The following is a 24449-nucleotide window of genomic DNA, read 5'->3' as shown; positions in this document are numbered from 1 at the left end:
AGCATTTATAAACATCCAAATAAGGGTTCAAATCTATCAAAAAGAGACACCAGTAAATTAGTGGATTTTGTGGTTTTTCTGTTGTTGTTTGTTGATTGTTTTTTAATCTCTTGATTGGATTGAGAAAAATGCTACCTGATATTGTTAGGTTAGCTATTGGAGCACTTGATGGGGACAGCACCACTCTCCTTGCCTTATCTAAATGCAGTTCCAGGTCGCAAGACTCAATACAATTGACTCCTTTGAACTTTTTCATATATAGAGAAGCTGTCTATCATTTTGAACAGGATGTGGCACCAAAATGAAATGAGATGTTGCGTTTTCCTGTAAAGGCTCTAAAGTTCAATCATAAAGAAGAAAGCATAGTAGTTGAAATACTATATTGTTTCAAACGTTATAAATTGATCTCTTCTCTCTCTCTCTCTCTCTCTCTCTCTCTCTCTCCTCCCTTCCCCTCCCTCTTTTTCTCCTTCTCCCTCTCCCCCACCTCTCTCTGTCTCTCCCTATCTTCCCCCCTCCATTCTTTCTAAAATCAATAAAAAAGTAAGTTGTGCTTGGCTGGTGTGGCTTAATGGTTGAGCAGTGACCCATGAACCAAGAGGTCACTGGTTCGATTCCTGGTCAGGGCACATGCCCGGGTTACAGGCTTGATCCCCAGTGGATGATTTCTCTTTCATCGATGTTCCTCTCTATCCCTCTCCCTTCCCCATCAATAAAATCAATAAAAACATTTAAAAAAAAGTTTTGATGGTGAACTCTGATTTTCTTCACCTCCGAGGCCCAAAGGGGATATTTCAAAATGAGAATGCTTAATATTGCTTAAAATGTTAAATGTGAGGGATCTTTGGTTATTTTTATGTTCATGTACTTTTTAACATGATAAATAGTGATAATGTGTGCTAAAAATGTGTGATTCGTTCTGTTACTTGAAGTAAAATAATAATGACAAATTATATACTGTATTTTTTTTTTTTTGTTCCAGGACTATTTAATATTAATAATATACTTTGTTTCTAAATTAAATTATGTTTCTAAATTACAAAGAAGCCTTGACTGATTATGAATAGCTCAAATATATGGCAGGGTGCTCTTTTTCATATATAATTAGTGTGTGTGTGTGTATGAATTAATTTCATTTTAATGCTTGGGATTTTAAAAAAATAAAGATTTTTTTAAAAACCAAAACTTAAACTCTTAAGCAATTTAAGAAATACTTCTGAGTTAACTGTTTTTTTCTTGATGTCTTTCTTACATATTCCCATCTCCCTAAAATAGTATTTGCATATTTTCAATTTCAGTGATACAACATTGGAACTTAGTGTTATGCCAAAAGATGAAGACATTCTCCAAGTGGTAAGTTTTATTTATTCAAATATGAATTATATTTTAGTCATGAGTGTTAATAAAAATCTTTCAAAGAGGAAATTGATTTTTTTAAAAATTATAGAAAAAACCCCCACCCCAAACTCTCTTATTCAATTAGCAGAGTCTGGAATTTGCCACATTAAAAAAAAAGAAAAAGAAAAGAAAAAAAGACCAATGTCAATATTTTGCAATTAAGTGATACGAAAATGTGTTATTGATTCCACAGTGAACTCTTCTTACTGCTGTCATTTGCAATGACACTCTTAGAGTTCACCCCAGGTGTTGCTTTCTAGGTAGTCATGTGACCAAAGCCAAACCTCAGGGTGCAAACCCTATCTGCAGAAATTAGAATCTTTTTCTCATATGAGAAATTTTATGAAAACCATTTCTTAATTTTCCAATAAGTATTACTGTTTATAAATTAGCAGGTAATTTTGTTTAACAGTATCAATTCTATTGGTAATATTCACAATAAATGAATCTACAATTTAAGGGAAACATATTAAGGTCTTAGAGAGGAAATGAAACTATATTTTTGAAAACTTTAGCATTTAAAGTATTTTTCTCATTTTTAGAAAGAAAATAAATGGAATGGAATACTTTCCTCCTTTAGTTAGCTTAAATATTGCTGAAAGTAAAAAGATGGTAAAATATATAAATTTCATTTAAGAAATTAATATTTTTTCCTCAATTAACTTTGAGTTTTGTAGAATAAAAGAGCATGAGCAAAATCATCAAGTTATACATAAAAGCTAACAATTAGATCTAGGAAATGGCAGTAGCCACTGAAGTTTTGTTTTTTTAATTCCTTCTAATGAATAGTTGTTGGGTTTTTTTTCTTATTCAAGAAAAATAGGGAACTTATAGAACCTTTGTGGTGGGAATGGAAATTGTGAAGTAGTGATTTTCATTTGTAGGGCATTACTTTGAACTTAGTTCAACAAAAGTCCTAAGTAATCTTCTGTGAACTTTTGTTTTTACAAAAATGTCACTAAAGCTGATTCTAATGATTCAACTTATACACTAACGTGTAAATATAATGAACTGAAGCCCAGGGAATTCAACCTCGTATTTTCAAGGTGTGTTGGTTTTACTTGGGAATGGCTTTTTACTGATAACAGATTACCCATCTTAAGTACACAGTCTATTGGGGTTGGAGCCTCAGCAAGGAAGGTGCCACTATCCAAGGTGATCTGACGAGGCATATGGAGCTAGTGGTAGAGTTCCTACCCTGAGGATAGCACAGAGTGAGAGAGTACCAGACGTAACCACTGCAGGCCACGGAAGTCACTAGATAAGAGATAGATCGGGGCTTTCTCTAGTGCTCCCCTTCAACAAGAACTAGGAGAGACAGATGGCAGGGAAAGCTTTACCTTGTACCCTCTGTGCAATCTGCTGACTCAAGGACAGAATGTACTCCCAAAACAGAACTGTTTTCTCGTCTTCAGTAGACGCTTTCCTTGCCAAAGAGAAGGCACTGGTCGGATGCAGTTTCGAGCAGTGCACATTTCACAGAATGGCTGGCATGGCACTAAATGCTCAGAGAAGGAAGCAAGCACGGGATTACTGCCCCAGCCTGCTGTGTGGCTGATGAAGAGCAGCAGCCGCCGCGGAAGGAATAATTCTGTAATGATGCGATCAGTGGAAAATTAGGTTAATTAATCTGTCTTGTGATACTTAAGATAAATACATTTAAAATAAAGGTAAAATACAAAGGGTTGCAAACAGAGGGGATAATTGGTTCACTAGAGTGACATGAGTATATACATCTTTAAGGTTCATCAGTGAAGGGTGCTGGGATATTGTAACAGAAAACTCATTTATAAAACATGTTACTTGAATCATAAGATATTAAAAGCTCTTACCCCTAATAATAAAAGAAAACCTCACATAAAAACCTCACAGCCTTTACTCACATTTGGATGTACTGTAATTCATTAGGAAATTGAAGGAGTGTATAAATTAATGCACGCTATGCATTGTTCCATTAGTACGTGGCAATTTCTTTTCTGCATAAATGTTTTTAGCTGGAATATCTACAAGTGTTATTTTTTTTTAAAGCTATTACAAAACAAAACAAAAAGAATCTGGGATTTTAAAAGAACGCATTACAAATACTTCTGACAGATTCTAAAGCTAAAAAGTTCTATGAGGGGCCTTCAGAAGTATTTATGGTAGTCTTAAATCTGATATCCCAAATATATACTTATACAGATGTATTTGTCCCATGAGGTTGAATATTTATTGTAAAGAAAAAGTAAACACGACCATTTTTACAGCCACTGTAAAAATTATTTACCCGAGGGAAGAAGCCTGTCATAATTTGTGTATGTTTGCTTGGGCAGGCGGGTTGGGTGTGTCCATGAAATTTTGTTCCTAAAGTGATAATATGGACCACATTGTTCTAGCACCAAGCTCATCTTTGAGAGGACGGAGAAAATGTAGTTTGGTTTAAAACTTGACTCATGTAAGGACAGGTATAATAATATATTTCATAATTTATAGGTGATAGTGATAGGATGTTGAAATACATTAAGATGAACAATAATCCATTATGTTATTAACTAGTGCTGATCATAGTACTCTTGTACCTGGCAGCTTCCTTTTTTAAACCAACATATATTTTCTAGATTAATGGTGCATAGTGTTACATTCATGTTATTCACTTTGACAGTATTTTATAATGATATTTTAGATTGTGATATCTTAGCTTCATATTTGTAAAGTATTGTTACGAAACAAGAAGCATTTCCTGTTTCATTAAAAAAAAATACAAAATGGTTTTGTTACCTTCTTCAAAGCTCTGTGTGAATGGAATAGCCACCATCCATCAAGTCACCTAAACAGTGATGCTGGCTGAAGGAAATACTTTCTGGAGTAGACTGATGATAGGAGAACTCAATCTCAACATTTTTTTCAGTGGATGCCTCAAGATATTTTGTTAGTCATTTGGCTCAATGGACTCAAAACAAAATTTTGAGTTGGCCAGATCTGATAGCTGTAGAGATTCTTTGGTATATCTAATGTTTGACCAGGGCATTTTGAGCCTATTTGGTGCTGGACTGGGTCAAAAACACAGCAAGGTGAAACACCTTTTCTAGTGTAACAAGGCAGGAAGCGATGGCACTAGAATTTGAAACCCAGCCAGTCAAAAACTAAAGTCTGACCTCTAAACTAAACCACAGTATTATTTTGCCATTGGTTACCCATGAGGAGATAGGGCGGCTTACCACAGTCATACTGCTAGTTAGTTCAGAGCTGTTATTCTTACTCACACATGAGCTCTGAGTCCAGTGCTCCGTTTTCCACTGCATGAAGATTTGATATAAATTGAAAACTGTAATTCAACCCAAGTTTGTCTTTAGATTTATTAGAACTATATATGGTGCCAGGTGGGTAATGGAATTAGCTGGAGGAACACTTTGTAAAGTATATGATTGTCTAACCACTATGCTGTATACCTGAAACCAATACAAAATAACAATGAATGCAAACTGCAATTGAAAGAAAAGAATTACTTTCAAAATAATCATTTAATATGATTTATAATCAGTAGAATATTCTTAAAATAAGATATCCATTGGTCAAGTGTGGATCTAGGTGGTCCTGCCTAGAGTAAGAGAAATAGCAGTAGGATTTCTGGAGGGTTCTGGAGGGATTTTTTCACATTTGGTAAGTTTGTAGCAGTTGCTTTGTTCTTTTTAAAAATCTGTTATTAAATCTTTTTAATAATATAAGAATAGTACATGCTTGTTAGAAAAATTTCAAATAATTTAGAAAGGTATAAAATACCCATCCATCCCCTTCTCCCATACCCCATGTGGCATGGTTGGCATATATTTTACTGTGCAGACATACATGTTGTTATTTTTGCTTTTCTGAGAGGTAATAGCATTAATAAGTCAGCATGTTAAAATAAAATGGTAGGCAAGAATTTTACTGATACCAGCTTATGTATTCTGCAAGGTTTTTGTTTGTTTTGTTTTGTTGTTTGTTTTTATCATTTATTAGACTAGATGCCGGGTGCACGAATTAGTGTACAGGTGGGGTCCCTTGGCCTGCCCGGCAATCAGGGCCGATCTGGGCTGGCTAATCAGGGGGAGGTTGGCTGTGGGAGTGTACTGACCACCAGGAGCCAGCTCCTGCGTTGAGCATTTGCCCCCTGGTGGTCAGTGCACGTAAAAGCTACCAGCCGGTCATCAGGTCGTCCTGCCTTAACAATTGCTTAGGCTTTTATATATATAGATGGTATAAGTTTCATAGGTATGGTAATAGTGATTTTAATGCAACTTTCCTAAAACTGAATTGAAAGATTATTTTAGGATTATTTAATATTAAATAATCATTTCTATTTATTAAAACATTGATATGTCAGACCATGACATCTCAGTAAAAGTTGTGGTACTTTTTGACCAAGTGTGCAAGGGAAAGTGTTCCAGAGTGACAGCCATGAGCAAGTTATTGGGTTTTTAGTTCTGTTCCAAGAATATAAAACCTTATCAATGTATTCCATGTTCACGTCAAAGAGTTGCATATTGTAATTCATTCCGATGATCCACCCAGTGTTTTCCCAAGCCCTGGTGAGCACTTTTCTCTTTGAAGGAGTCTAAAGCATACCTTAGTAGGTGTTTGTTTTCTGGTGGAACACTTAAAAACATCATGGGAGAGGAGGGTTCCTTAAAGTGCATATTGTCTATTCCTAATTTACTTCCCTAAATTTATTGGAAGCTAATTTATGTCTGTGCTATACCTCTCAAAATAGCCATAGAAGTTCCAGAATTATTCCCAGGTATGTCCATGACCCACTTGGAGCACATACTAATCTATAATGGCCTTAGGGCGCTGCTGATTTCCCCAGGGATATTAATTGAATGATATTGGTTCTCAAACTTTATGAAAATGAGCAACTTTTAGATAGACAGACAGATAAACAAGGATTATTAGTGTTTATGAACTGATAGACTATGTGAAGAAATTCAGTAATGCTCTTGAATAAATTATATTTTATTAATTGCAACTATATCTGCTTACATTAGACAGTAATTCTGTATGTGTAAGACATTCTATTTATTCAGTCTACTCTTAATTCAGTGGAGACTATTTCGTGTTTAGCATTGCTATATAGGAATCTTAGCAATGTCTGAAGTATGTGAAATAATTTTTCAAATATTTGGTAGTTTCAATCATACACTTCTATTGTTAAAAATTAATATTCTTCCCCAAATTTGAATAAAGGAGGTATCTTTAAAAGAACAGCATTTTCTAGGAGAAATTCTAATCATGTGAAACCCCTAGAGAAAATGGGTTCCTTGGCCAAAGAAGTCTGTAATTTCTCTTTTGAGTTTTGCATTGTATATTAATGTAGTAGAGGTCTTGAGAAGTCAAGAACCAGCCAACCTTTCCCTACATCATTGACCGCAGAGAACACTCCCCAACACCCTCTTTCCCGTGATACCTAACAAAATTGCACAAACACGCTGTGGGAAATAATGTGTCTGAGAGTTCACTCATCCAAGCACAGCTTTCCTTTCATGGAAAAGTATTGGTGTGAATATAATCAGCATTAAAAAGATAGGTTCATTATGTCAGTGCACATATCCAAAATGGATATTTTGACTGTGTTCATTCACTAAAACTATTATGGCATGCATGTTTTCTTTTATCTCCTTCGCTTTAATTTCTCAGTGCAACTAAGTTTATGTTTAGAATATTCATTGTAAGAAGGGTTATTCTGGAAGTAATATTTTCTGCCTAGTCAGTACTTATTTCCATAATGAAACAAGGCAAAAGGTGCAGTGTTGAAAGATCTTAATTTTTGAGTGAAACCTACTTAATAAAACAGTCATTCTTTTTTTCCAAATCATGGTGTAAAAGCAGCTGCAGTCAGCCCACTGCTCGTGGTTATGCTCTGATTTACAGGGGAAGGAGGAGGTTGTACTATTTTAAATGCATAATAGAGCATTCGTTTCGTCATCTGGCAGCAGAGATGGAAGCAGCTCAGGGGAAATGAGGGACATCAATGTTGCTCCTGTGGAAGGGAAGCTTTGGAGCACGCTGTCAGACAGCAGTGCACAGCGAAGAAAATACCTGTTAGGAATGCATGTCTTCAGATGGCTTTTGCTTTCAAGAATGGTAGACAAGTCAAATGAGAACCAGATAAAAGCCTGAGAAAAAGATGCTCAGAAGGATACTGAAGTTATTCTTTATGCTTCACTGCCCTTTACCTCTCTTGGTACCTTCCAGAGAAATCAGTATAGCTGTATTTTTAGCTTGCTGTTTCCAGCATCAGTGTGACAACATGATTCTGTCTTTATATCAGTAAGCAGCTTCTACTATGTTTTCCTATTTTCTGCTAGCTACAATTTACAAAGGATGTCACAGCTCTGGTAAGAAATGCACAGAAGCCATTTCCTTGCTTTTTAAGTCATGTTTGGTAGAGATTTTTAATAAGCCAATTGATTAAAACTGTAAGTTTGCTTAGAGAAATCCCTCCATAGTGTTAATCTTACTAATTTGCAGAATGTGTTTGTGATAATTGTTTTCTTTATTTTTAATTGTGTTTTTTTTTGTATCCTGTGCATAACTGGTTTTAGAACATGATATTTATCTGCATCTGTATTTTTTAAGTATCCCACCCTCTCTCTTTCCTTAGTCCTTTGCTGTGATGTTTGTGGCTGCGCTTGAGCTTTGCAAGCTATCTAATGCAAAGGCAGGATGTGATGATAGTCTTGAATGCAGCTTGTTTTGATTAGAGGAGAATATGTAATATGATACCACACCTAGCTGTCTCAGATGCTAAACAGTCCTGAGTTGCATTGATTAGCTCTGTTTTGTAGAATCTGTGTTTAATTTCAGTTTTTCTTAAGTTTTAAAAAATATTGCTAGGTAATTTTACAAATAGTTGATAAAAAATAATTTGAGCTGCATGCCTGCCTGTTAGTAGTAGAGAAACGTCTCCTCATAACAAGAGACCAAATAAATTTGTACAATATAATTTTGCATGAACTTAAAATAAGAATTATGTATAGAAAAGTGAATTACCTTTATTTTCACATTTTTATGCCTTTAATATATGTGCTTACTTAAACATGCCTATTCTTCTCATTTTAAATATTAAAATATTTAGCATGGCTGTTGAAAGACCTGATTTATCAAAATGGATTATTTTGGGGGACTCAGTAATCATTAATCAAGATACCTAATTTATGAGAGCAGTAGTGCTTAAAATGGAAATGTGTTTGGTTAAGATTTTTAATATTTTCACCTCTATTCTGGCAAAAGATCAGAATCTTCTTTTGCTGAGATTTATTAGGCAGCCATTTAACCTGTCGACTGCTGAAAAATCATGAAACTTGAATGGGGAAAATTTTGGAAGCAATCTGGCTGTATCTGATTGGTGGGTGGAAATTTTTGGTGTGTTTCTAATCCTTTGAGAAAATAGGCAATTGTAGTTTTTATTTGTTGCACATTCTACAGTTTATTTGATTTCTGAGAGACTAGCCCTTTTCTAAATTTGTGGTGCACCCTTATGTTGTGTTTGCATGCATGCTTGAGTGAATGCCACTCAGGAACAAGGTAGGGCACCATAAAATAAAGTAGTGCATTGCCACAATGGGAATTATTGTTCTTTTTATGAATTTTTTAATGACACTTTCCTCTCATTTCCATGTAGGCATATTCTCAAGATGCCTACCTGAAAGGCAATGAAGCCTACAGTGGCAATGCCCGCAATATCCCCGAACCTCCACCAGTCTGCTATCCCTGGCTGCCATCTGCCCCTTCAGCCATGGCAGCGCCAGTTGAAGTATCTCCTCCAGACTCCTCATCCAGCAAACAGCAGACCAGTACCCCAGTACTGACCCAACCTGGCAGGGCCTATAGAATGGAAATACAAGTGCCTCCATCACCAACAGACGTTGCAAAGTCAAACACAGCGGTGTGTGTTTGCAATGAGAGTGTGAGGACTGTCATTGTACCTTCTGAGAAGGTTGTAGATTTGTTACCTAATAGAAACAACCATACAGTTCCTTCACACAGAACTGAAGAGGTGAGGTATGGCGTAAGTGAGCAGCCCTCTTTAAAAACAGTGTCAAGAACCACATCACCATCATCATCCATTCCCACTGCCCACCTAATTCATCAGACTTCAGGCTCCAGATCGTTGGAACCTTCTGGAATTTTACTCAAGTCTGGCAATTACAGTGGACATTCAGAAGGAATCTCAAGCAAGAGATCTCAAGCTTTGGATTCTCCTTCTGTATCTGTTAATCATTATTCTCCAAATTCCCATCAGCACATAGACTGGAAAAACTATAAAACTTACAAAGAGTATATTGATAACAGACGATTGCACATGGGTTGTCGGACAATTCAAGAAAGATTAGATAGTTTAAGGGCAGCATCTCAGAGCACAACAGATTATAACCAGGTGGTACCGAACCGCACGACTTTGCAGGTACGACGCCGCAGCGCCTCTCATGACCGAGTGCCCCAGTCTGTTCAGATCCGACAACGCAGTGTGTCCCAGGAGAGGCTGGAGGACTCCGTGCTAATGAAGTATTGTCCACGCAGCGCGTCGCAGGGGGCACTGACAGCCCCACCTGTTAGTTTTAGCAATCATAGGACTCGTTCATGGGATTATATCGAAGGACAGGGTGAAACCTTGGAAAACGTCACTTCTGAAAGTCAAATGCCAGATTCAAATGGAGAAAGAAAACAGACGTATAAATGGAGTGGATTTACTGAGCAGGACGATAGACGAGGCATTTACGAAAGACCTAGGCAGCAAGAAATCCACAAATCTTTCCGAGGTTCCAATTTTACCGTGGCTCCGAGTGTTGTTAATTCTGATATTAGGCGAACGAGTGGCAGAGGAGTGGGATCTGTGTCTCAGTTTATAAAAATTCCACCAGATCTGAAAACAGTGCAGTCAAACAGAAGTTTTCAAACCACTGGTGGAATGTCACTGCCTCAAGGTATTTCACAAAACAGGTCACCTCTTGTCAAAGTCAGAAGTAATTCTCTGAAAGCACCTTCGATGCAGGTCACAAAACCATCATTTAACCAGAATTCATTTGTTTCTATCAAAGACCAAAGACCAGTAAATCACTTGCATCAAAACAGTCTGTTGAATCCGCAGACGCGGTTAAGATCTGAAAGTGTCCCCGGTCAGCAGGTGGAGCCTGGGAAAGCCCCCTGCCTGCCTGGAGCTTCTAAGTCTGCCCCTCAGGTGAATGAGAACTCCGGCACTTCAGAAGGAGAATTACCTGTCACTCAAAGGAGCCAAGATGTACATTTGCAAGCGGCTGAAATTCAGCAGTCAGATACTTTAGATAATAAAGAAACTGTCATCCTAAGAGAAAAACCTCCTTCTGGTCGCCAAACACCGCAGCCTTTAAGGCATCAGTCTTACATCTTGGCAGTAAATGACCACGAGACCGCATCCGACACTACCTGCTGGCTGCCTAACGATGCGCGCCGAGAGGTCCATATAAAAAGGATTGAGGAAAGGAAGGCCTCCAGCACCAGTCCGCCTGCTGACTCCTTGGCCTCCATCCCATTCATAGGTGAGCTCATTTATAGTCATTGGCTGTATGTCCAATATTTAACACATCTTTTTAGCAAAGTATTTCTAGTTTGACAGGCACAGAAATTTTACACTGTGGATTTAAAACATTTCTTCTGAATTTTCCAAGTTGTGCTTAAAACCAGAGCCATAAGTGTTTACCCTCTTTCTCCTTTTATTTTGTTTTTAGACTTTACATATTCAGTCCCCTTTTAAAGTTTTTGTTTAATTGAAACAAATTCCCACTTTCTGGGGCCAAGGGACTCAGCCAACCAAATTGTACCTAACTGATGATTTATCTGAATCGAAAGCTAGGTAGAACAGTTTTGATAATCAGTAATCAATCGTCTGTATAGACCAGGGGTGTGGAACATCAGGCCTGTGGGCCATATAAGGCCTGAGAAATCATTTGGTTGGCCCTGCCAAGACATTAGGGGTGAGTTAATTAAATGTTTGACCAAATATAGCAGGCTAATTTTTAAAAATATATTTTTATTGATTGCAGAAAGAAAGGGAGACGGAGAGAGAGATAGAAACATCAGTGATGACAGAGAATCATTGATCAGCTGCCTCCTGCACATCCCCTGCTCTGGGGATCGAGCTTGCAACCCGGGCATGTGGCCTGACTGGGAATCAAACTGTGACCTCCTGGTTCATAGGTCGACACTCAACCACTGAGCTATACCAGCCGGGCTAGCAGGCTAATTTTTAAGTTGATAATTTTGTATGGCTCAAGAATGATTTTGTAAATATTCAGATGGCCCTTGGCAAAAAGAATAAAAGCTTCCCCACCCCTTATATAAGCAATGCTATTTACTTTCTAAAGTGTGTGTAAATTAACTTAAGCTGAAAGAAGAGACCTCTTCATTGTCAAATTGCTGTCTTAGAATAACTCTTGGAATTACCTAAATGACAAGCATGTGCCCCTATTTAGAACGCCTGTCACATGTACCGAGTCTTTAGTTGGCTCCCACACACCTCAGGTATATTCTTCACAAAGCAGCCACTGTAATGTTTCAAAAATGTAAATCAGGTCATGCCACTCTAACCGGAACCCTCTGTTTACTTCCTGTGTTACTCAAAATAGAATCTCAAATCCTACAGTGGCCTGTGAGGTATTCCTTGATCTGCCCCCCAACACGACTCCACCTCTGACTCCATGTCCTATTTTCTGAGCATTCACCCCATCTTCATCTCTGCCAGCTTTGCAGCTGGGAAGTGCCAAGCATGTTCTGCTTCAGGGTCCTGGCACTGCCTGACTTGCCCTCTCTCACTACATGGCTCTTGGACATTATCTTGTCAAAGCAGCCTATCTAAAATAAGTACCCCCCCCCCCCCACACACACACACACACAGAACCTGGCAATTCTCTATCCTCTTAAGCTACTTATCTTCACATCACTTGTTTCCACTTGATATGTTTTGTAGTTTTTGTTTATTACATGTTTCTGAGCTAAAACATAAACTACATGAGAGCCAAAATTTTAGCTCATTTGTTCAGTTCTCTGTCCTTAACTAACTTCCCTAAAATCACACAATAAGTGGTAGAGCCAGGGATTGAAGGCTTCTCAGATTCAGCCACATCACAGAGCACCATTAATGTAGAATGCATTGTGAACAGCGCCCCCTGAAGTTGTGTGGTGCAGGGGCCTTGCTTTGAGGCCAAGACCCATATTGTTACTCTTACTTCGTAAGTTCATGAAGAGTTAGTTCTTCACAATTTGACAGTATATTATGCTTCTCTTTGGGTAATATTTCAGTTTTTCTTCTCTAGATAAACTTTTTAAAGCTATTGAACTATTAAAATGCCAGGTGATATATCAGAATCAGCTTTTTAAAAAGTTCTGATTTAACTCATTTTTTATAAGTATGACATATTCAAGTTGAACACATTGTGGGGAGTCTTAACCTAAATTGTACTCATATTCATATATGTACCCTTAAGGCCAACCTCAAGAATAGTAGAACTTTACTGTAGGTGGAACCTTCTACATCATCTAGATAGTTCATAGACGGTAACTGAGGACTAATGATTGATTTACAATTTCTTAAGACATAAAAAGCCCTACAAACTGTGGCTGTATTTCATAGGCTTGGGAGATCTTATCAGAATACTGGCAACATAATTTCTTCCTACTTAATAAGAATAATTGAGATTATATTGGAATAATAAAAGTGTGCTAGTTATAGATGTTAATATTTCTTCCTATTTATGCTAAGTACAGAAATAAATAAAAAATTCAATTATGTTATTAAAGAGAATGTTGGCTAACATAAAATAAAAGTACATAGTTCTATATACATATATAGATTTAGGAAAATTATTAAAATAAATAATTTTCTTTATTACAAATGAAAATGCTCACTGATTAGATTTGATCAGATTCCACTTTAGGTACTTATTAGAGTCTCCTTCATAGTTCCTAGTGAATATCTTTTGTTTAATGACTCATGACTTTTAAAGTCCCCAGTACAGAAATGCTTATATAGTCCATTTATTTCCTGTGAGCCTCTTAGAACCTTAATATATAGCATATGATTACTATGGTGTATCAGTTTATAGCACCAATGGAATAGGATAGAATAAAGAACTGAACTAGGAACAGAATTTGTTTTACTGTGCTTGTATATGTGAATATTATCCATGGATAGAAGCATTCTTAAAAATTTTCTAGGCCCTGAGATTGAACAACACCAGTGCCTTCCAGGTTTTTATAGCATTTTCATGGTTTTTATAAAATTTAATGCTGTTTGAAATAAAAGTGTGGGAAAGAAGTTAGTTTTAGAATTTATCTAATTTTTGGAGCGTAATATCAAAAGTATATTTCTTTTGCATAATATACTTGCCTTCATACTGTGAAAATATTTTAACTCTTTGACTAACTAAAAATCTTTTACTGTAACTTCAGTGTCCAAAAAAATACAGGGTGGGCAAAAGTAGGTTTATAATAATAATAAATGATACCATAATTAATAAATAATATTACAAGCATAAGCTCTGTGTCTCATGTACTCACAAGTGTAAGCTTCCTTTTGCCCCACCTGTATTTATAAGTCTGCTCCAGTAACTGTGTTAAGTATATAACTAACCAATCAATAAAAGAACTATCAGCATTTCATTAAATGTAAGTTCCAAAATTAACTATTGAACTCCCTTTAATTATTGAGCTCTAAAGTTTTATTTGACCCATAGGTGCTTCTCTTTTCAATTAGTTATTTTAAGAAATACATATTTTAGTGGTATAGATGCCGGCATTGAAATGGAACAGAGAGACTATTTGCAATTTCCCCAAGTGTTTTCCAGGAACACTAATTACATTTGGTTAAAGGAGGGGGAAATGACCAGTAATAAAATAATTGAGAAATGCTGGGCTTAAATAGTTAAACAAATTTTGCTCATCTTAGCCATAAGACTCTCACAATCATTAATGTATTGTAGATGGTGAGTTTTCTGGGTAGGACGTGAGACAGTTTCCTCAGGAGTATTTGGCCATGAGTTCTTTTATCTAGAGCGGGGTGGGGAACCTTTTTTCTGCCAAGGGCCATTTGGATATTCTTAACATCATTCGCTTAATAGAATTCGCTTAACATAAGTGTATGTCGCTATGACAAAAACTCCTACATTTACTGAATTTTGAGTCCCGCCTGTGGTTGCCTTGGCAGGGCCAGGCCAAATGCTTTCATGGGCCTTATATGGCCCGTGGGCCTGATGTTCCCCACTGCTGACTTAGAGTATCTCACTGTAATACACCATAAAACACACTTTGAGGTATGTTGGGCTATAGTCTACACTGTTTTGTGTCATATTTGAATTCAAAGGAAAAAATAAATTAAGGTTTGCTTTTTGTACCATCACCCTCCAGAATATCATATTCTGTGATTTTAATAATTATTTTTGTTATTTGAAAACATCATACACTAATGCAAAAAATAGCGACAATTAAATGCCTTGGCCTTATTCCCAAAATATCAGATAATAGAGCTAATTCTTTTATTTTATCTATAATAAGAGCTAATGATATGTCTACAGAAAGATTTTCCCACATTTTTGCACATTTAACGTCTAATTTTTCCCTGTCACAAAGATTTAGAAAAATTTAGAAAATAAACCATTTTACTTGTTTTTAAATTTGGAATATCAGGTCACCTACAGTATTTTGTTTATCCCCACCCATTCACGTATATACTTTTTAAAGCTTCATGGTAAGTTTTAAAAATAAATTTCAACTTCATTTGCAAGTAAACACAAAACAGAATGAATAATGAGTTCATAATTTGATATTTAGTAGCAAGTATTAAGATGTATTCTACAATCTTTACTTTGTCTATTTATAATACTCTTAACTATTAATGTGAAGAAAATATAGCTGTTTTAGTTATACCCAGAATTCACCTCAAATTTATTTCTCGTTTTATTTTGTTTGTTTTTGTTTTTTTGCCTTATTTCTAATATCTTTGTTAGCCTAACTAAAATTGAATTAGATTGGTGTAGCCTTATTGGCACTGATATTTTCAACCAATTTAGAAGTTTTTAAAGCTTGTTAAGTGGCAGTGTCTACTCAGGTGAGCCTAGCTATCTGAAATTTGCCCATAAGAAATGGAAATGGGTGACTATCACCTTATACACAGTTATCACCTTAAAGAGTTCTAGTCTTTAATGCCAACAGTGCTATTGTAGGAGTATGTAGTGAGCACCCCTGACCTTCTTTTATACTAAATACATACTGAGTCTTTTTGCAAAACAAATCTATAAAGAGAAAAATTGTACTCTACCTCTTATAATCTTTTTCATATATCAACTTTTCCCAAAATTGTGATTCCATTGGTTCTTTTATCTTGAAATTTTTTACTTTAAATAATTTTTTTATTAAAGTTGACATACACTATTATATTTGTTTTAGGTGTACAATCCATGATTAGACATATAACTTACTAACTTATCAGCCCAATAAATTAGTGCCCATCTGACACCATAAATAGTTATGAGAGATTTTTGCTTTTATTATTTGAGTGATGATGTGAGCTAATTTTTAATATAATAATAAAAAACACACCTCAGAATTTCTGTAGTACTTTATAATCTACTAAGTATTTCATGCAACAATCTTTATGATAACCTGGTAGGAAATTTAGGTCAGGAATAAATAACACTTTATGGATAAGGAGAATTAAGTATTTTGCTTAAGGTCTCTCAGCAGGTAACTGACAGAGTTGGTGGCCTGCTGGTTCCAGATTGCATATTCTTTTGACAATGCCCTAAAACTTTGTTAAATTTTAATCCTGTCTTTTTACTCTTTTAAATCTTAGCCTAAAAAATAATTCTGAATTTAATATTCACCAGTCTTAGCTCAGATTTTCCAAGCTTGAATTGGCATCTTTTCACTAAATAAATTTATTTGTTCCAAGATTGTTAAATAAACTGTTCATCACAGAATGAATTCAGCTGCTCATTTATCTTCTTTTTGATAGTAGCATTCGCTTTTATTTAAAAATATTTCACATTTATCTGTAGCACACTTTATAGAACACTAAGCTTATTTATTTAGGGAAATAATTTTTTTATTAATTGCATTTTTAAAAACTATGGAATTATTTCTCTAAAGTAGCTTTTCTGGATTTTCAGCTATTTCTTTAATGTTGAAAATAGATCCAATAGTAACTACACTCTTAGCACCATCTGTCTGTTTTTAAAATAGATCCAAACCACAAAAGCCCCCTAACAAATCCCTTGTTTAGAAAAACATAGAAGGATTTTATATTGTTACATAAAATAAACAGATAATTTTACCCCCTTAGTGGATTTATTATTGTTAGCCTCTTGAACTAGAATTGAACCTTCTAATAATCCTAGTCTGATGTCTTTATTTTATAGGTAATGAATCTAATACCCAGAAAAATTCAGTGGCTTCACGAAGTCAAACCAGGCAGGATCTAAGCCTCTTGATTTCCTGCTCAATTTTCCCCATTCCCAGTAGCTTTCTTATTTTATGTATGAAAATCATTCTATAGATTGGTTGGTAAAATTGGGGCATTTAATTCTTTTTAAGTAAATGTTGGGTTTCTTGAAATAAATAATTGCAGTTATTTGTCAGCTGGCAAGCTGGGTCAGTTTTCATAAACACATGCCTCCTCACATACACACAAACCCATGAAATCTTAAGTTACCTCCTCTGATCTATGGGACTGCAGAAATTCAGCAGTAATTATAACCTCTCATCTGTGACAAACCTAAAAGCAATACTTGCACTTGACCTTTTTTTCAGCTTAGAGCACTGGCTGTGTTAATATGGTGCAACCTACCTTGTGGATGAGCTGCTAGACCCAATGCTGACCATGGCATTGCACACATTCCTGCTTTTATTCTTGTTTCATCACCTGCCTTTCAAATTCCTGCTATAACAGCAGTTCCTCTTACAACTCCTTTCCCTTTATTTCACTACCAACTGCCATATGGTCATGTTAAGTATGAATAAAATATTCAAAATTCTCCCCACTTCCTAACCTTTTAAAAGTCATCTATCTAGTAGAAAGATACAAATCCCAAAATGGCTTTCAAAAAGCCAAATGTTAATTTAAATGTGTGTTTATTACGCTGGCTATTAAAGATGCACGGTCTTAATTAAAAAGCTGGATTCCAGTTATGATGATGAGTTGAATTATTGTTATAAAAAATGAGGATATTTGATCTAGGTGACAGAACCCCCTTACCAGTTTATGTAACTTAACAGGACTTACTGCTTCAAGAGCTCTATAATTAGTGTATTTGAATCTGCAGAGGTCTGTCCCTTGATCAAAGATTAGAAGCACATGTTAATACATCAGTGGCTTATTTTTACATTCTTGCCTAAAACTTTTTAAAAATTTATGTGAGAGAGACACTGACTTCCATGTGAGAGAGAAACATCAATTGATTGTCCTCCTATATGTGCCCTGACCAGGATCGAACCTGCAACCTTTTTCCCAGGTACCGGACAACAGGACAGTGTCACAACCAACTGAGCAACCCAGCCAGGCAGCCCCAAAACTTTTCTTACCTGACGTTCACTAATTGGTGTTAATGGGGTTAAGTAAAATTTGCCTAGGGCAGGGGTGGGCAACCTTTTTGTGATTGCATGCCAAAGCCAGCAAAATCTCTGACTCAAAATTCTTCCGGGTGCCAACCCTCATTTTTTGAGAACATGTTACACCTACTTGATATCTCTTAAGGTGTACATATGTGAAGAACCTTGAAGAAATAATAAAATTCATTCGAGCAACAAAAACAGAGTATATGATGATGAAAAATACATTTATTTTTTAATGTATACGTGTACACTGATAGTCCGACAGAAAACTTTATGACTCCGTTTGATATTGATCAGTGGGACTTTTGCTGCTGCATCACTGATGACAGAGATTTTACATCAGGTTTATATTTCGTGACCTTCAGAGATAGGCATGAGCTACTACTTTCATCCGTCAGGCTACTCCTATTACGAGACTTAACAAAATTCATCACTGAGAACAAAGATTCACAAGCGTATGTGGATGAAACCAAAACACTCGTCAGATCTAGGAAGTCAGGGAGAGTTAAGGCAGAGGCATAGAAATTGCTCTTCCCCTCTCTCGTCAATCCATGTCTATGGTCTTTAAGATAACTTGTTATGTAAAATTATTTATTTATCTAAGATTCACCTACACTGAATTTATCTGAAAAATAAAAAAGTCGATATTAAGAAAAAAATTGTAAATGGAAGATTATAAGAGAGGGTTTTGCGTGCCAGCAAAAGTTACTGGCGTGCCATGTTTGGCACGTGTGCCAGGGGTTGCCCACCCCTGGCCTAGGGAGTTCATTTTTTTTTAGGATAATTTTATTTCATTGAGTTTAAATTTAAATTATATTGAAAAAACCTATAGTATTGCCAAAGAGTAATAAGTTATTTGTAAAGAAAGAGCTTCTATTTGCCCATTGAAAAGATAATTCCACCTTATGTAATTCATGTTCTTACCTCCTTTGATATATAGTCAGAACACAAATAAGAAAGGACAGTTAGACCATTGAATTTCTTTTTAAGACAAAATTTGCATTAGTAATTAGTAGTATTTATTCTCCTTTTCCATAAGGACAAAGAAAAATCTCAGATTTTTAAAAACTTGTTTTGCTTTAGATATACATTGACTTTTGATCATTTGCAGTGGATGTCCTTTCTTGTAGGACTTGGAAAAGAAACAGTTTATTCAATCCATATTTTTGGAAAAAAAACAAAACATATATTTTTTCTTGATATTTTGGAAAAATGTGCTTACTTTTACATTAGTTGCCATTTCTTCCAATTTAAATAAATTTACTCCTCTCCATGTGATATATAGTTTACTCCATCGTTGAATATTATAGTATTAACATTTCTTAAATAGTTATGATGTAATTTGGGGAACGGTAGGATAGGATCACCTCTTTCTAGCAGAAGTGAAATAAAAAGCAAAATTATGTCAAGGAACCAGTTATTCTGCCACAGTTTCTACCAAAAATTCTGATAATTTCACTAAGTTGTATAAAATTATTTTCAACTATAATTATAAAGTACAAACTACAACGATGATGTGTTCTTCTGGAGTAATTATGTGACCTGTGAGAAAAATTCCTCCTAACCTAGCTCATTTTAGAAAGGGTGATTTTTGCTCTCTGCTCTAACCTGCAACATTAGACATTGGGTGTTGTTATGCTTGTTTGTGAAAGGGAGCTAGAAACACATTGTATTCTACTTTTGTATTGGTCAGAATTCTCTTGGTTACAGATGATAGGAGCTTATTTCAAATTAGCTCAATGCTGAAAGGAATGTCCGCTCACAATGAAGAAGTTCTGGGATAGACCTGGATCTGGATACTCAAATGATTTGACATCAAGTTTGGGTCTTTTTTCTCAGTTTTGGTATCTTTATTCTCAGTACCTTTTCTCCACGTGGTGAAAGAGATGGCCAGTGGCAACTCACAATTTATGAATTTTTACAGTTCTTATTTTCTGAAAAAGGGAAGAGAGAGACCATAATTTTCTCAGTGTCCATAAAACAAATCTAAGATGAAGATACTGTAATTAGTCCTGACTGGATCATATTCTCACCCCACGGCCAATCACTGTGGACTCAGAGGGATAGGGTCCTAGAAAGGGTTGGGCCTAGGTGTTATGCCCACACACAGGAAGGTGAGCCACTCTATTGAATCCACTGAACCTCAAAGGTAGAGCTCGAAAGCGAGCTAAACAACATATATTCTCTGTGGTCATCTTGCAGAATATGAAGAGGAACTATTAGAATAAGAACATCATGAAGTGAAATATTTGCCAGTTTATTAGATGAAAAACAGCAATGTATCACTGTTTTACTTTATTGGTTATTTTATTAGTAGTCAGATTTTCACAAGTTTTTTCTCACATTTTTATTAGGCTTTTGTATTTCTTTCATGAATTGTCTTTTCATGTGCTTTCTCTTTTCTTCTTCCTTTTTTTAAAAAAAAATTATTTATTGTTTAAAGTCTTACATGTAGTATTACATATGTCTCCCTTTTCCCCCATTGACCTCTCCCCGACCACCTCCACCCCCGAGAACATGCCCTCACCCCTCCCCAGTATCTGTGTCCATTGGTTATCTTTATATGCATGCATGCAAGTCCTTTGGTTGATCTCTTACCCCTGTCCTCCCCTGCCTTCCCTCTTAAGTTTGACAGTCTGTTCGATGCTTCTCTGTCTCTGGATCTGTTTTTGTTCATCAGTTTATTTTGTTCATTATATTCCACAAATGAGTGCTTTCTCTTTTTCAGTTGTGATTTTAGTGGTTCTTATTTATAAGAGCTCTCAATGTATATCAGAGCTTCTACTCTTTTTCCTTGCTTTGTAGCTTGAAAAATAACTCTTAATAGTTCTACTTAACAATTATACATAAAGTTTCATAGTATGCTTCCTTGATTTTGTACATGTCTACCTTTTTCTTGATTTGTGAAATCTTTTAGTTGTTCTAGACTATCACTTGATAAGAAATAACCGTAGTAGAAGTTTCTTATTCAGATATGAATAATTAATTTAAATAGAATAACTTATAGTAGTCTCCATTTGGGAAAATCCAGATTGAATTATGGAATATATATTATCTGTGAGAATTTGTTATTCTGCCTTTGGAAAACTCTGGGTTCCATCTACATATACAAATCAAGGAACAAAACTATACAAACATATGTAATACTCCACGTGATTTGAGGATAGATTTGCCTAAACATGATTTCTGCCTTTAGAAATATAATACCCAAGGGATTCTAGTGACTATTTATGATTGTCCAAAATGTATTTTAAAGTAAGTAAACCAAGTTGTAGAATAATGCATATAATATCATCCCTTTTTAACAAACCAAACAATCAGCAAAATAAATACAACCAAAACTTATTCGATCCCCAAACTATATGTTTATATATGTATATAAATATGGAAATCACTTAAACACTGGTTATATATGATGATAAAGAGATAGGTAGAAGAGATCAGTAACTTTTTTGTCTAATCCTGTTCGGATTTTCTTTACCTGTTGCAACAGGTATATTTTTACAATTGGAAAATCTATACTAATAAAAGGGTAATATGCAAATTAACTGTCACTCCATGACAAAGATGGTGGCACCCATAGCCACAAAGATGGCGGTGCCAGCCTGAGCCACAGAGCCAGCCGGAGTGGGCAGGACACTTGGCTTCTTTAGCAAACCCCGGCTGGCTGCTGAGGGCCAGCCTCTGGGCAGCGGCCACGGAGCCAGCTCGGAGTGGGCAGGAGGCGGCTTCGGCCTGGAACGAAGGCGGGAGGAGGCAGCCAGAGCAAAGGCCTGGGTCCCGGGTACTGGAGGGAAGCCGGTGCCAGCAGCCAGGGGAAGGAAGGCCTATTCTTGCACGAATCTTTGTGTTTTGGGCCTCTAGTATTTAATAAATTTTAAAGAAAAAAAATTACCACTAAAGTAGAAAACAAAGGCTAACTGGCATATACACACTCATTAAAAATTTAAATCTAGCTAAGACTATAATGACAGCTACCCCAAGGATCTTTAATGTCCATTTACAAAAGCAAGCTATTGGTCATTTTTGGCAACGTGCTTCCTGAATATAGTGTCATGCCAGCAAACATCTCAAACTAACTGAATCTTTCTCGGATCACAAAACTATTCATTTAATTTCCTGCCAAGCAAAATAGGGGGAAATGCATGCTTTATACTTTAAGACAAAATGCATGCTATTTTCATCTGACAGAATATTTAAGTTTATTAAAAATTTAGAAATTTGTCAAAAATAAGAAAATCTGACAGCATACTGGTTTTGAATATATTTGTATATGAAAATAAAAATTTTTTTGTTTTCCCTTTGGTCAACTAAAGGTCTGTTTTCTTAAACATTGGAAAATGAGATAAGCCTGAATTTTTCTTGTTTTTATATAATTCACACATTGGTGAATTAATAAAACAATAGAAAGATTTTCATATTTTTACAGGAATAAAGATTGGATTTATTCATATAATTTATAAATTTAAGGTAATATAATTTTGTGTATTTTAATGCATATTTAGGTGGGTTTTTTTCTCTTTAATATAGTAGTACTTATAGTTATTCTAAAGAATGCAAATAGTACTGAGCGTGTAAGGCAGTGTTCTAGTCTCCCCCTACACCTCTTTTGTTAACACTTCCTAGAACAGGTGCGTGCCTATTCTTCCAGTCCTTTTTGCACTCAATTACTTGAAGCAGAGATTATGTCATATCCAGTGTGTTTTAAAAAAACAACCATGTAGTAAGTCAAAAGATACTGAATGCATAGCTCCAGGGAAGTCCAGAGTCATAATTAAAGTTGCTTTTGAAATTTTGTTTAATGCTTAATCCATGCACCATTTGAATTTCACTCCATGATATTTGATTTTACATAAATAAATCTCAAAATGTTTTAAAATACTTTGCAAGGTATAAAATCAATTCTCTTAAGAATTTTCCCTAGCATCTTATAGACATTCTTTGACACATCTGGTAACCACATATTCTCAGAAGGATGGTTGCTCTGCTTTGAGAAACATTGTTTTATAAGAGCATCATCTGTTTTTTAAAATGCCTTTCTAAATATTTTCTATGTATGGATTTATGTAATAAATATTTTCTGAGCCTCTCCAGTGAATGTTTTTACTGCAGAAATCTCTCCAAGCAATTAATACTGTGTAAGCCAGATAATTCCTTCATATCAATACTCATGAATTCATATCAGAATTGTAGACCAGCAGGTTCCATAGACCAAACTTACACATATGCATCATTTGAAAAAAAACCCACAAAACAGTTAATTGTAGTGATTTAAATACTAATGATAGCTTTAAAGAATACTCAACCTTTAGTAAAATTAAAGTTTTGTCCTTAATGAATTATTTTAAAAACCTCAGTTATCTCCTTGCTTTTGGGAAAAAAATGATTATATTCTCATTGTCATGGTCTTAGTATAAAATTGATTCATAGAGAAATTTTCAAAATGTTTTCTGGTGCTAGGTTGTAAAGAGCTGCTTTTAAAGGAAATTGTAAAATCAAAAAATAAGTTTATGATAGTCTGAATTTGCTGATATTTTAGCCGTAAAATGGAAATGTTAGAATCAAAACATTATTGTTTTGGTTATAATGTTGATCATTAAGATGACGCAGTCTTAGGATTTGGTTAAAGTTAAAATACTTGACCTTTTAAATCACAGAATCAAAACCTCATTTCATCATTATATCCTTTAAATGGTTTTATTATGGCATGGCTGGTGTGGCTCAACCTATGAACCAGGAGGTCATGGTTCAGTTCCCAGTCAGGGCATAGGCCTGTGTTGCTGGCTCAATCCCCAGTAGGGGGCAAGCAGAAGGCAGCCAATCAGTGATTCTCTCTCATCACTGATGTTTCTCTTTCTCTCTCTCCCTCTCCCTTCCTCTCTGAAATCAATAAAAAATATATTTAAAATAAATAAAAAATAAAGGGTTTTATGATTTTCTAAGGGTTGGTGCATTTATTTTATGAACTAAAGTTCTTGCATCCTATTAAATTACATTCTCTTGACCTAAAATATTAGAAATTCAATGACTGAAATTTCCACAAGAGTGAGGATTTTGACCAGAACTATTGTTCGCCAATTTGGAAAACAAATATAATTTACTAGAGGTCCAGCGCACAATTAAATCGTGCGTGATTAGGATCCCCAGGCCCAGCTGCAATCAGGGCCATGTCTGCCACCCAGCATCGCTCCTCCACCTCCGTGGCCCTGCCCCGTGAACCTCCACGCTCACAGCCCCCACCCCCGCGAGGCTCCTCAGCCTCACTACTTGCCCATGCCCTGCGATGCTCTTCCACCTCAGCAGCCCCGCGAAGCTCCACGCTCACAGCCCCTGCCCCGCGACGCTTCACGCTGGTCGCCCCCGCCCCATGACGCTCCTCCACCTCAGTCACCCCAGGAAGCTCCATGCTCATAGCACCCCGCCCCGCAAGGCTCCTAAGCCTCCATGGCCCTGCC

The 24449-nt window shown here is 35.9% G+C and overlaps 1 protein-coding gene across 11 annotated transcripts in view; it reads left to right on the top strand.

Annotated features, from left to right (window-relative positions):
* Positions 1–24449, top strand: part of ARHGAP21 (Rho GTPase activating protein 21) — a 148473-nt gene that overhangs the window by 94357 nt on the left and 29667 nt on the right. For 8 of the 11 annotated variants that reach the window (XM_059660830.1, XM_059660832.1, XM_059660831.1 and 5 more), the window contains 3 exons: positions 1299–1353; positions 7722–7751; positions 9038–10931. In XM_059660830.1, coding sequence (XP_059516813.1) covers positions 1299–1353; positions 7722–7751; positions 9038–10931 — 1979 coding nt within the window. The remainder of the gene's footprint in view (positions 1–1298; positions 1354–7721; positions 7752–9037; positions 10932–24449) is intronic. The other 3 variants (XM_059660835.1, XM_059660834.1, XM_059660867.1) reach the window with 1 other exon arrangement.

The sequence above is a fragment of the Myotis daubentonii genome, chromosome 1 (genome assembly GCF_963259705.1).
Source record: "Myotis daubentonii chromosome 1, mMyoDau2.1, whole genome shotgun sequence".
Lineage (NCBI taxonomy): Eukaryota > Metazoa > Chordata > Mammalia > Chiroptera > Vespertilionidae > Myotis > Myotis daubentonii.
Note: the sequence above shows the minus strand (reverse complement) of the source record. Positions and strands in the feature narration are given on the sequence as shown.